Source organism: Gossypium arboreum, chromosome 4 (genome assembly GCF_025698485.1).
Source record: "Gossypium arboreum isolate Shixiya-1 chromosome 4, ASM2569848v2, whole genome shotgun sequence".
Lineage (NCBI taxonomy): Eukaryota > Viridiplantae > Streptophyta > Magnoliopsida > Malvales > Malvaceae > Gossypium > Gossypium arboreum.
Genome location: NC_069073.1, coordinates 111,503,314 through 111,515,515, shown reverse-complemented (window position 1 = coordinate 111,515,515; position 12,202 = coordinate 111,503,314). Strand labels below are relative to the sequence as shown.

The window sequence follows — 12,202 nt, the reverse complement described above, 5'->3', positions numbered from 1 at the left end:
GATTCACAAGTGATATTACTCTATCTCTCTTTGGTTTTCCAAGCCAATATATGTGATAGAATACTTGATACTAAGATTCATATGATATTATCTTCTAATTTCTATTGGTGGAAGCTTTGAAAGTCAAACGTGAAATATTGAATTAAAAATAAATTGTGAAGTGAAAGGATAGAGAATGGATATAAATCATAAACTAGGTAAATATGTGCAAAAAGAAACTATAGAATTATAAAAATAATGAAGTTCATGATCAAAAGAAAACAAGGAAATTTCGAGGACGAAATTTATTTTAAGGGGGAGAGAAATGTAATATCTCGAAAATTTTTATAGTAAGACATTATCCTTGATATAGTAAAATAAGGAAATAAAGTGAAAAAAAGGGAAAATTCTAAGTAATGTCAACATTGTGAAGTATATTATGATATATTAATTCAATAAAGGACTAAATTGTAAAAGTGAGAAAAGTTTTGTTGCACAAGAGTAAATACTCAAAATTTGAGGGGCTAAAGTGTAAATATGAAAAATTTGAAGGACTAATAGTGAAAATATTTTAAGGGTGGAATGATATAGAAACTAAGGAAAATGGATGAATTAGGACTAAATTGAATAGCAAAAGAATTATGAGGGACTAAATCGTAATTTTACCAAATTATGTGATGATTCAATGATGAAATTTTAAAAGATCACAAAGGGAAAAATGGTCAATTGGAAGAGAGAGAAATATAGAAAGTAATGATGACGTTGATGATATTTTATAATTATTAATTAGATAAATATTTTTTATTAATATTTTAATAAGATATTTTATTATTTTATTATTTTATTATTTTATATTTTATTATTATTTATTAAGTATAAAAGGAAGGAAAGATGAAGAATTTTCATCACCTTTTCCATGCAAAACAACGTGAGAAGAAGAGAGAAAGAAAGAAAGTTTTGCTTTCTTTACAATTTGGTCCTTTCACCAAAAATCCATCATTTTCACCAAGAAATCAAAAGAATTTCCATAGCCATCAAGAGAGAAATATCACAAGAAGACTATGGGGAGCTAGAATATTAAGTTAAATTCAAGAAATAGAAGCTGGAGGAGAGAGAAAATCAAGTTAAAGATTGAAATCAATGGGACAAGGTAAGAACATCAAGATTTCAATATATTTTTAAGATTAATATTATTAAAAAAGCATGAAATTGATGTTAATGTAGAGTTTTCTTATATATGGTCTTATGTTCTTGATATGTTAGTGAAGAGAAAATAAGAGAAAGGAATGAGAAATAGTGTAGAGAAAGAAAATAAGGGTGTTATAAACATGGTAAATAAACATTTTGCACTAAATTAGTTTTAGACAGCAGCAGTAGGTTAAATTTGAAAAATCACCATAAATTTTGGAAATCTAATTATAGGATGAATAAAATATTAAATTAAATATTATTAAGTCTAGTTTCTTATAGAATAAACAGTGTAAGCAATAGAATTGTGAATTGTGTGATATAATAAATTTAGTGAGACAAGGTCAGAATGATTTCGGGTTCTCCTGTTTTGAATTTGGAAAATCATAAAAAATTGGATAAAAATAATTAAGGGCTTAAATTTATATATTTAAAATCCTTAATGAGTCTATTTTCAATAGAAATAAGTGATAACATCATCCAAATCTCGTAAAATGAGATAACTAATTCTTAGTGAAGAAGGGTCGGAACTGTCAAACAGCAGAAAAGGTTTAACTTTAAAGAATAAATTGTACAAATTAGCTAAACCAAAAATTCTAAAAATTTTATGGTAATAAGATATGTGAGTCTAGATTCAGGGAAAATTAACGGATCTTAATTTGGAGTTCTTTATCTTAAGATAAAAATAATTTAGTGAATATGACATGGATGGATAGCTTTGAATATACATATAAGTCAATAATGAAATTATAGACAATGTTACTTATAAGCATGATATATACATCAAGGATGTGAAATGGAGAAGGGGAGGAAGAAAATATATATGAATATTCAGCTAGCATGGCTAATTTGCATGTTTTAGGCTCAGGGACTAAATTGAATAAAAGTAAAAATTTATGGACAATTTTGTAAAAATGTCAGAAGTGACCAAATTGCATGAAATGGATTATCTTATTATTTAAATTACAAAATTAAATGGAATTATTAATTTAGATCAAGATCAGGTGAAAACATGTTTTAGAGATTAAATTGAAAAGTGTTGAAATTATGAAAAATTTTGTTATTTTATAGAATTCATGGGCTGTTATCAATATATAAGAATATTTAGGCTCGAAATAAGGATTAAATTACAAGAACTTTATTTTTTTGAGCCTAAGGATGAAATCGTCATTAATCAAAAGTTCAGGGGTAAAGTGGTAATCTTGCCTAGAGCATTAATTGAACGTATCAGAATATGAAATAAATAAAAATGATGATCAAATTTATTTATAAAGATCCGGGCGGCTCAAATATGAGACTTAAACGTGGAAAAGAAAAGTTTTCGAATTAGTGAAATTATAAACACGAACAAGCAACGAAGTAAGTTCGTGCAGCTTGAATTGAATTGTTGAATGTTTGATTTGTATATTTATGTGACATCAATGTGAATTGAATGTTTAATGTATGTTTTGGGCTTCGAGGGCCCAATTGAAGGACGTTATGATTATTTTCAAATGTATAATTAATAAATGATTCGGAATTATCTGAAAATGTTCAGTAAACTCCGATAATGCCTTGTACCCTATTTCGGCAACGGATACGGGTAGGAGGTGTTACATGCAAAATATAAAAGACATAATAGTGAAATCTGAAATAAATTTATTTATTTACTCATCATTCAAATAAATAGAAAATAGTTACATGTTTACTACAATTTAGGCACATTTCCCAACATAGATACCTTATTAGTCTAACAGTACGTGAAAAGCTTGACATGCATCTAATGGATGTTGTTGCAGCCTATTTGTATGGTACAACTGATAGTGAAATTTATATGGAAATCCCTGAAGGATTTAAAATCCCAGAAGGATAAAGAGTTTCTCGGGAAAATTGCTTGATCAGATTAAAAAAAGGTTTATATGGATTAAAACAATCTGGACGTGTACAATCGTCTTAGTGAATATTTATTAAAAGAAGGTTATAAAACGATCTAATTTGTCAATATATTTTTATAAAAAGGTTTGGATCAAACTTTGTGATAATTGTTATTTATGTTAATGATTTAAATATTATTGGAACTCCTAAAGAGCTTCAAAATGGAGTAAATTATTTAAAAAAAGAATTTGAGATGAAAGATCTTGGAAAAACAAAATTTTTCCTTGGCCTGCAAATTGAGCATTTAAAAGATGGAATTTATGTCCATTATTCAACTTGTATGGAAAAGATCTTAAATAAATTTTACATGGATAAAACATATCCATTGAGTATGTTGATGGTTGTACGATCATTAGATGTGAATAAAGATCAATTTCTTCCTTGCTAAAATGATGAAGAGTTTCTTGGTCTTCAAGTATCATATTTTAGTGCCATAGGGGCATTGACGTATCTTGCAAACAACATAAGACATAATATAGCTTTCCCTGTAAATTTTTTTAGCAAGATTTAGTTCTTCTCCAACACGTATACATTGGAATGGAGTTAAACATGTATTCTGATATCTCAAAAGGACCAATAATAAATGATTATTTTATTCAAATGATTCAAAATCTCTATTAGTCAGTTATGCTGATGCTAGATATTTATCGAATCCATATAAATGTCGATCTCAAACGGGGTATTTATTTACATGTGGAGGTACTACCATATCATCATGTTTAATAGAGCAAACATAAACTGTCGCCTCTTCAAATCATACAAAAAATAATTGCAATACATGAGGCAAGCCGAGAATATGTTTGGCTAAGGTTATTGACCAACATATCCAGAAGATATGTAATTTGCCTTTACAAGAAAAGATGTCAACTATCTTATATGAAGATAATATAGTATCTTTAACTAAATTAAAGAGTGGTTACATCAAAGGCATTGCCAATCACAACGTTTGAAAGACTAGTATACAAGATTGAATGCATCGACTCAATGATGCAATTTGATGTTGCCATTAGGGGGAGTCTAAAACATACTGTACTCTCTTTAAACAAGGTTTTGTCCCACTGGGTTTTTTTGGTAAAGGTTTTTAATGAGACAGCTTGTAGTAGGAGATTGTACACTATTTTTCCTTCATTAGGTTTTTATCCCACAGAGTTTTTCTTAATAAAGGTTTTAATTGGGCACGGTTTTTTCTAATAGACATCCAAAGGGGAGTGTTACAAATATATAAATGTGGATGTACATATTCTAACCCCTTCATTTATGAGATAAAACCCCCTCATTCATTATGAAAGTAAATATGCAAGTTGCTTAATGTTTGTGTTAATGAAGCAGTTAAGTAAGCTTCATTTATTTGTGTTGCATTAAATGACAATGACTTATAAATAGAACCCTTGTGTGAGTAAATATATGATACAAGAAAATTCTCTCTTGATTACTTTTTAGTGTTCTGTTATTTGATTATTTTATAACAATAGAAAAGTATAAAAATATTATTAAAGGGATAAAATTATAAGGGTAAATTGCACCATAGGTTATCTTAAAATAATGTCGTTCTTATTTTAGTCACCCTAAAATTATTTTTTATCAATTTAATCACTCTAATTAAGATAATTGTTCAAATTAGTCATTATCGTTAAAAATTACATTAATCTACTAAAGAATTTTTACTTTTAGAGTGACCAGAGCTTAAAATCTTCTCTATGATAAAAATAATTAAGTCAATTGATTGGCCATACATAGCACTTTTTATATTTTTACTTTTAACTAGAGCTTAAAAACTTCTCTATAATTATTTCAATTTTTTTTTTCTTTCTGAATGACCACCAATTTCTGAAATTGCGGTGATTAATACCGGAGCTCCTGTCCTCCATTCTTCTCAGCGTACCAGAAAACCCATCCCACGGTGGAAAGAAGTTTTTTTTGGCTTTCAAAGTAATTTCACTTTTCTTACTTGGTCCTCCTGTACCTCCATTGTTGCACCACTTGAACACAGCATCCGGGCAGACTTCACCTTCCACGATAAATGTGTCTGGTTTTTCTGCCATGACTGATTCTCGAGAGAACCAAAACCAAAACCAAAACCAAAACCAAACACGGTAAACCACAGTGAAAAAGATAAGGGAACAACTTAGGTATAATAATACTACTTTAAATAACTCATAAATTATGATTAATTGAGATGATATTCGTTAAAAGATTTAGTGTTCAACTTATAATTAAAGCTGTCTAATTTCATTAGAAGTCTTTTAGTCAGTATATATATATGTATTTATTTAGCGATAAACAAAGCAAAAGTTGAATTTTGTACTAAATTATTTACTTTTTAGGTTTCTAATTTTTCATTAATGTTAAAGATAAAGATAAAAATATATCTATTTATAGAAATTAAAAATAAAATTTATACTCTATTTCATTTTCGTAAATTGTAATATAAAAATTTACAAAATTGAATTTAACTAGCTTTTTATTAATATGTTAATGTATTCTTACATATTTTTCAATATAGTACTAATATTGTTTTCTTGAAAAATTGGTTTAGAATTTTTTTTGTTAATTTTATTATTGTTTTGAAATAATTATAAAGAGATCTTTAAACTTTAGTTAAAAGTAAAAAGAAAAAAAGTATCACGTGTCATCATTTAATTGGCTAATGTATTACATTAGTAATTCGTTAGTGGATTAACAATATTTTTAACAACAGTGATTGATTCGAACAATCATCTTAATTAGAGTGATTAAATTAACAAAAAAATTAGAGTGACTAAAATAGGAACATCTCTATTTTAGGTTGACTGCAGTGTAGTTCACTCAAATTATAAAACTTATTATAAATTTATTAAAAATATTTAAAAATTATAAAATATTTTTTTGTACTTTTAGAGTCTTTGGTTTCGATAATAAAAAAAATAGGAAGATTAAAGTGTGATGATCATCAGACTTGTATAGGTGATAAGTGAGGGATTTGAATAGCAATTAATTCAGAGTTTGGTGGATGAGTAATTATTTTTTCTAACAAAAGGTGATGCAAGGGAAGTGAATAAGAATGGGTTGATATATGTTAGGATGTGTGTGTGAGAGAAAAATCGTAGTAATTTTTATTAATTTTTTAAATTATTAGAAATTATTAAAATAATATAAAATTAAAGTTATAAATGATAGAAAATTATAGAAAATATATATAAATTATTATAAAAATTAAAATTACTAGTATTTTCTAGAGGTGTTCATGGATCGAGCCGGCCCAACTAAAATCTTAGGTTGGGCAAAAATGGGCCTAAATTTTTGTCCAAGCCCGATCTAGATAAAATGCTAAAATTTGGGCCCAAATTACCATATTAAATTTTTTAATATAATTTTAAATATATATAATACATCAACAATACTAAAAATATTAAAACAAATATTTCCCAAAAAATTGAAAATAAATTTTAAAAATATGTATACTTAAATAACATTAAGATAGATGCAATTTAACAAGCAAATGCCTTTAAAATAATAACAAAATTCACAATATTATACAATATCTAAACAATAACAACAAAATAGTAGCAATATAATAGTGAAATGGTAGCAAAATATGGAGAAATCAACAAGAAAATAACATTAAAATAAATAAAAAAACATATTTTTTGTCATTCTCTGAATTCGGGCCAAATTCAAGTCAAAAATGTCTTACCCAAGGCTTGACCCATTTTTTAAACGAGTCTTTTTTTTTTTCCCAAACCCTCCCACTTTTCGAGCAGATCTTCGAGTTGGGCCAGGTAGCCCAACCCATAAATAAGTCTAGTCTTTTCATAAATTTATTAATTTTTCATAATTCTTTTATATTTTATAATTTTTATAATTTTTATAATATTTAATATTATATATATATATATACACTAAAATCAACTAAGCACTTGTAAAATAATTTAAAAATCATATACACCAATATCTTTCTACTTCAAATGCCATAACAGTCACCCTATCATCATTTTTCCACATTAACCATCATGCCATCTCCCTACATTACTTAACACTTTTTAAGAGATTTAACAAAAAAGAATTACATTTTACGGGCTCAACTAATTACTAACTTTTAATTATAGACTCAATTTATTGCAATTATTTATTAATGACTTAATTGAAATCTTAATTTATTTTATGGGATATTTTATGTTCAGGTCCTAAAAAATAGAGATAATATAATTTTTGGCCCTCGAATTTAGCAATTAGGTCCATTTTGGTATCTATACCTTTTTTATCCACTTTGGTAACTAAATATGACAATTAAATTCATTTTAGTCCTTAAACTTGAAAAATATAAAAATTTGATGATGTGACACTCTAAAGTTGTGTCACGTCGTCACTTGAAAATAAAAATTTTTATATAAATTTTCAAGTAATGATATGGTACAATCTTAGAGTGTCATGTACAGTGTTCTAATAATTTGATCAATGGTTGAACTGGTCAAATCATTGGTTCTCAAGCCAATCGATTTAATCAGTTCAACTCCTAGACCAAGAATAATTAAAAAATTATTAACTAGTTCAACATGTTCAATTACCGATTTTTGTCTCAACTTTTGATTTTACTAGTTTTGTGCAATTTTCAATTCAATTAATTTATCCCCTTTGCTTTGACCAATATGCCGACCAATTTTTAGTCCAATCGATCTGACTAACTAATCTAATCATGTTCTAATAATACTGGTCACATAATCAAATTTTGACAAAATCCAAATTTAGAGACCAAAATAAATTCAGCTGCCAAGTTTAATAACCAAAGCAAACAAAAAAAATATAATTACCAAAATAGACCTAATTATCAAATTTAGGAACTAAAAATTATATTATCCCATAAAATAAAGATTCATAAAGCATGAATAAAGAAAGATTTATTTCAGCTTCTTTCTCTTTTAAAAGAAACCATGCAAATGTACACGGCAATAAATGTGGCGACTTAACGCTTTGCTGTGGAGTTTAATTGTAACTCCAACCGTGATACACGGCAATAAACTTCCCATGTAGAGGCGGGTATTTATTAGATTTTTTTATTTTTTATTAAATTTTATAATATGATAATATTTATTTTGTTTAGTTTTATAAAAAATTAATATAATATTTATATGTAGATCTCTAAGTTCTATTATGTGTTGTTGCAATGTGTGGATTTTAGTGCAGTCCAATTAATTAACTTTGTCGGCTTTAGTTTGAATTCTACTAGTTATTAGTCCGTGTTATAATAGTTTGATAATTGTAACCACTCAAACATATATTTATATTATAGTTGTAACACTTTAAAAAAATTTAATATGATATATTAAGTTTCTCAAAAAATATATATATTAAGTATTGGAAGATGTTAATCGTGGAAATTTTTCAAATGAGATTCGAGGGGTTTTTAATAACGGGAATTTTGACAACATAGTTGCACATGTCAACCCGGCTTTTGAAGATTCTGGGGGTACCAATGTTACCATTGCTGAAGATGTTCTGGATCCTGGGAAACACTCCGCTATTACTTTTAAAGACTCTACGCATAAAAAAGAAAAGGGTAAATTGGCCAATTCTACCCGTGGAGTTCTTGGTGTAGGAGTTTCCAGGTCCAGAGAGAAGTCTGGAGGTAAAGAATTAATTGGACGAAATGGCTGAAAAGCTTTTAGTGCTCTACGTGGTAGGGGAAGTCAGTTTAAGTCTTCCGGCAATTCCAGAGTACCTTTAGCCGATTCCGAGGAAATGGCTAAATTCATCTCTAATTCGAAGCTTAGTAAAGAGTCCACCTCTGGAATAGAAGATGGAACCTTGGTTAAAGACGGGAATACTGTCGCTCGACAGTAATTGGTATGTTCTCTTATCTTTATTTAATTTTTATGAATTTTACAATATTTTCTTGGAATTGCCAGGGTTGTGCAAGCAATAAATTTCCTCGGATTTTTCAGGAATATAATCGAGAACATAGTCCTGCTATTATTAGTCTGCTTGAGACTAGGGTTAGTGGATCCAAAGCTGACAATATTATTGCTAAATTGGGTTTACTTAATTCACATCGCGTTGAAGCGGTTGGTTTTTCGGGAGGCATCTGGATTGGATGGAAGAGTTCGATCCATCTTGAGATTATTTTTAATCATCCCCAATTCATATTGACTCGGATTCGACCTTCGGGTTCTTCAAATCCTATTTTTATCTTTTTTGTTTATGGGAGTCCAAATAAGCAAAAGCGCAAGGAGCTGTGGAATAGTTTAAATAGTTCGATTCCTTTGGGGAACTATCCGTGGGCTGCTATTGGTGACTCTAATGCTATGACTAAGAGTAGGCGTTGTCCTTTCTTTGGTAATTTTGTGGATAATGCAAAGCTTTATGACCTAGAATTCAGAGGTCCTCCCTTTACTTGGTACAGAGGCTTGCTTTTTGAGAGACTTGATCGGGCTTTGGGTAACGAAGCTTGGATTCAGGCTTTTCCAAATAGCTTGGTCACTCACCTCCCTAAAATTAAATCCGATCATAGGCCTCTTCTTCTTTTTTCAAATCCAGAAGTTTATCTTCCAAAAGGCAGACCTTTTCATTTTTTGGCTGGCTGGGTTGAACATCCTAATTTTGGGAATTTCGTAAAAGATAAGTGGGCTTACTCTGGTGACATGTCTAATTCCTTAAGTATGTTTACTCGCGACCTTAAGAATTGGAATAAGACGGTTTATGGTCATATCATTTCTCGTAAAAGATTTCTTATAGATAAGCTTACGAGAATTCAGGAAATTATAGATTTCTCAGGTACAAATTAGCTTGCCCAGGTGGAGTTAAAGATTCAACAGGAGTTAGATAATATTCTTCGTCATGAAGAAATCCTTTGGAAGCAGAAAGCCTGTTGTGATTGGCTACATTTTGGAGACCATAGTACTAAGTTCTTCCATTCTCGCACGTTGCGTCAGAGGAAGAATAATCGTATTACTGCGATTCACAATGACCATGGGGACTGGATTTATGAACCAGAAGCTATAGAAGCTGAGGCCAATAAATTTTTCCAAAACCTTTATTGGGAGTCACCTGGTCCTATGGGGAGCCTACCATTTAGTCAGTTTCCTGGTCTTGATCAGGTAGATATCTCTTTTTTGGAAAGGCATGTTACTAATGACGAAATCAAAGCAGCGTTTTTTGATATAGCTCCTCTCAAAGCTCCCAGAAGTGACGGTTTTCATGCACTTTTCTTCTAAAAAGAATGGGACACGGTGGGAGAAGCGGTTTGTAATTGGGTTCGAAGTATTTTTAACGGGGGTACCATTGATGCTGAATTGAATAACACTCTTATTGTCCTTCTTCCTAAGGTTGAAAATCCTGAGGAATTTATTCATTTTCGACCGATCAGCCTGTGCTCTGTGCTTTACAAACTTGTGATGAAGATTATCGCAAATCGCTTTAAGTTTATTTTCCCGAAGATTATTGGACCAGAACAAGCAGGCTTTATTGCAGGAAGGAATATCACTGACAATGTCATTATCGCTCAAGAGGTTATACATTCTATGAGGAGCTTTCCCAAAAGGAAGTGGATAACTATCAGGATTGATTTGGAGAAAGCCTACGACAGAGTGCGATGGGATTTTATCAATGCCTTCCTCCAAGCTGCTGGTATTCATTCTTTCCTCATTAATATAATTATGTCATCTATTACTAACTCTTCGATGCAGGTTCTCTGGAATGGTGTCCCTTTGTCTAAATTCAGGCCGGGTAGAGGTATTCGACAAGGCTGCCCGTTATCCCCTTACCTTTTTGTTTTATGTATGGATTGGCTTGGCCAAGAGATTTATTCGACTATTTCGAAGGGCCAATGGAAACCCATTCGTCTTTCTCGCTCAGGTCCATCTATTTCGCATTTGTTCTTTACTGATGACTTAGTTATTTTTAGCAAAGTAGATCAGGAACATTGTCGTCTTATCAAGGAAATTTTGGGGAGGTTCTATGATTTCTCTGGGCATAAAATCAATGCTGGGAAAATAAACATTTTCTTCGCTAAAGGGGTGGATGTGACGGTGGCTGACTCGATTAGTACTTTTTTTAGTTTTCAGAAAGTTCAGAGTCTTGGGCTCTACCTTGGGATTCTGTTGTTTCATCAGAGGGTTACAAATAGTACCATGCACTTTGTTGTCGAAAAAGTTAGAAGGAAGCTCCAAAACTGGGATGCTAAAAGGTTATCCATTGCCGGTCGCATAATTTTGGCTCAATCAGTTCTCATGACTATTCCTAGCTACTTCATGCAATCCATGATGATTCCTAGGGGAATTTGCAATGAGATTGAAAGTTTGGTGAAGCAGTTCATTTGGGGATCATCTGAGCAGAAAAAGAAGATGGCCTTGGTTGGGTGGGATTCTATGTGTTAACCTAAATGTTGTGGAGGGCTTGGATTACGAAAATTACGAGAACAAAATATCTCTTTTCTGCTTAAGTTGGGTTTTAATATTGTGACCAACAAGAGGCTCTCTGGGTTCGGGTTATTAGGGCTAAATATCGAATGACTGAAGTACTCCCCATTTCCATTAGGCATGAGCGAGGTTCGTTTCTTTGGAACCCTCTCACTAAGGTTTGGCCTCTGCTTCGCGAGAATTTATATTGGTCCATTGGGGATGGATGCCAGATTCACTGTTGGGAAGATGTTTGGATTCTCGATGTGGGTCCTTTGATCAGGTTTATCCCAACAGGTATTAATTTCAGTTTGGATTGCCATATTAAGGATATGGTCAAAGAGGATGGTTCATGGAATCTTGACTTATTCAGAATTTGGCTTCCGGAAGAGGTGATTGAGTTGATTATGGGCATTCCCCCTCCTTGCTCTTTTACGGGACTGGATAGAATTTCCTGGTGTCATACTTCGACTGGGACTTTTACGATTAAGAGTGCTTATAAGATTTGTAAAGGAGCTGATTGGAGTCCGAAGGACGATAAATGGAAGATTATTTGGAAGATTTCGGGTCCTCAGAGAGTTTGTTTTTTCATATGGTTAGTTCTCAAGCAGCGTGTACTCAGCAACATTGAAAGAGTCAAAAGGGGTTTAACGGATGATCCTTGTTGTCATATTTGCGGATTTCATTCGGAAGACACGCTTCACATTCTTCGAGATTGCCCTGCAGCCAAGGATGTGTGGAGCCAGCTCATA

General features: G+C 31.0%; 1 protein-coding gene across 1 annotated transcript; it reads left to right on the top strand.

Annotated features, from left to right (window-relative positions):
- Nucleotides 1–8,796: 8,796 nt before the first annotated feature.
- Nucleotides 8,797–11,429, top strand: LOC108458650 (uncharacterized). Its single transcript, XM_017758056.1, has 4 exons — nucleotides 8,797–8,865; nucleotides 8,964–9,749; nucleotides 9,849–10,151; nucleotides 10,380–11,429. Exons 1-4 carry the CDS (start codon nucleotides 8,797–8,799, stop codon nucleotides 11,427–11,429), a joined length of 2,208 nt encoding a protein of 735 aa, XP_017613545.1.
- Nucleotides 11,430–12,202: the final 773 nt, after the last annotated feature.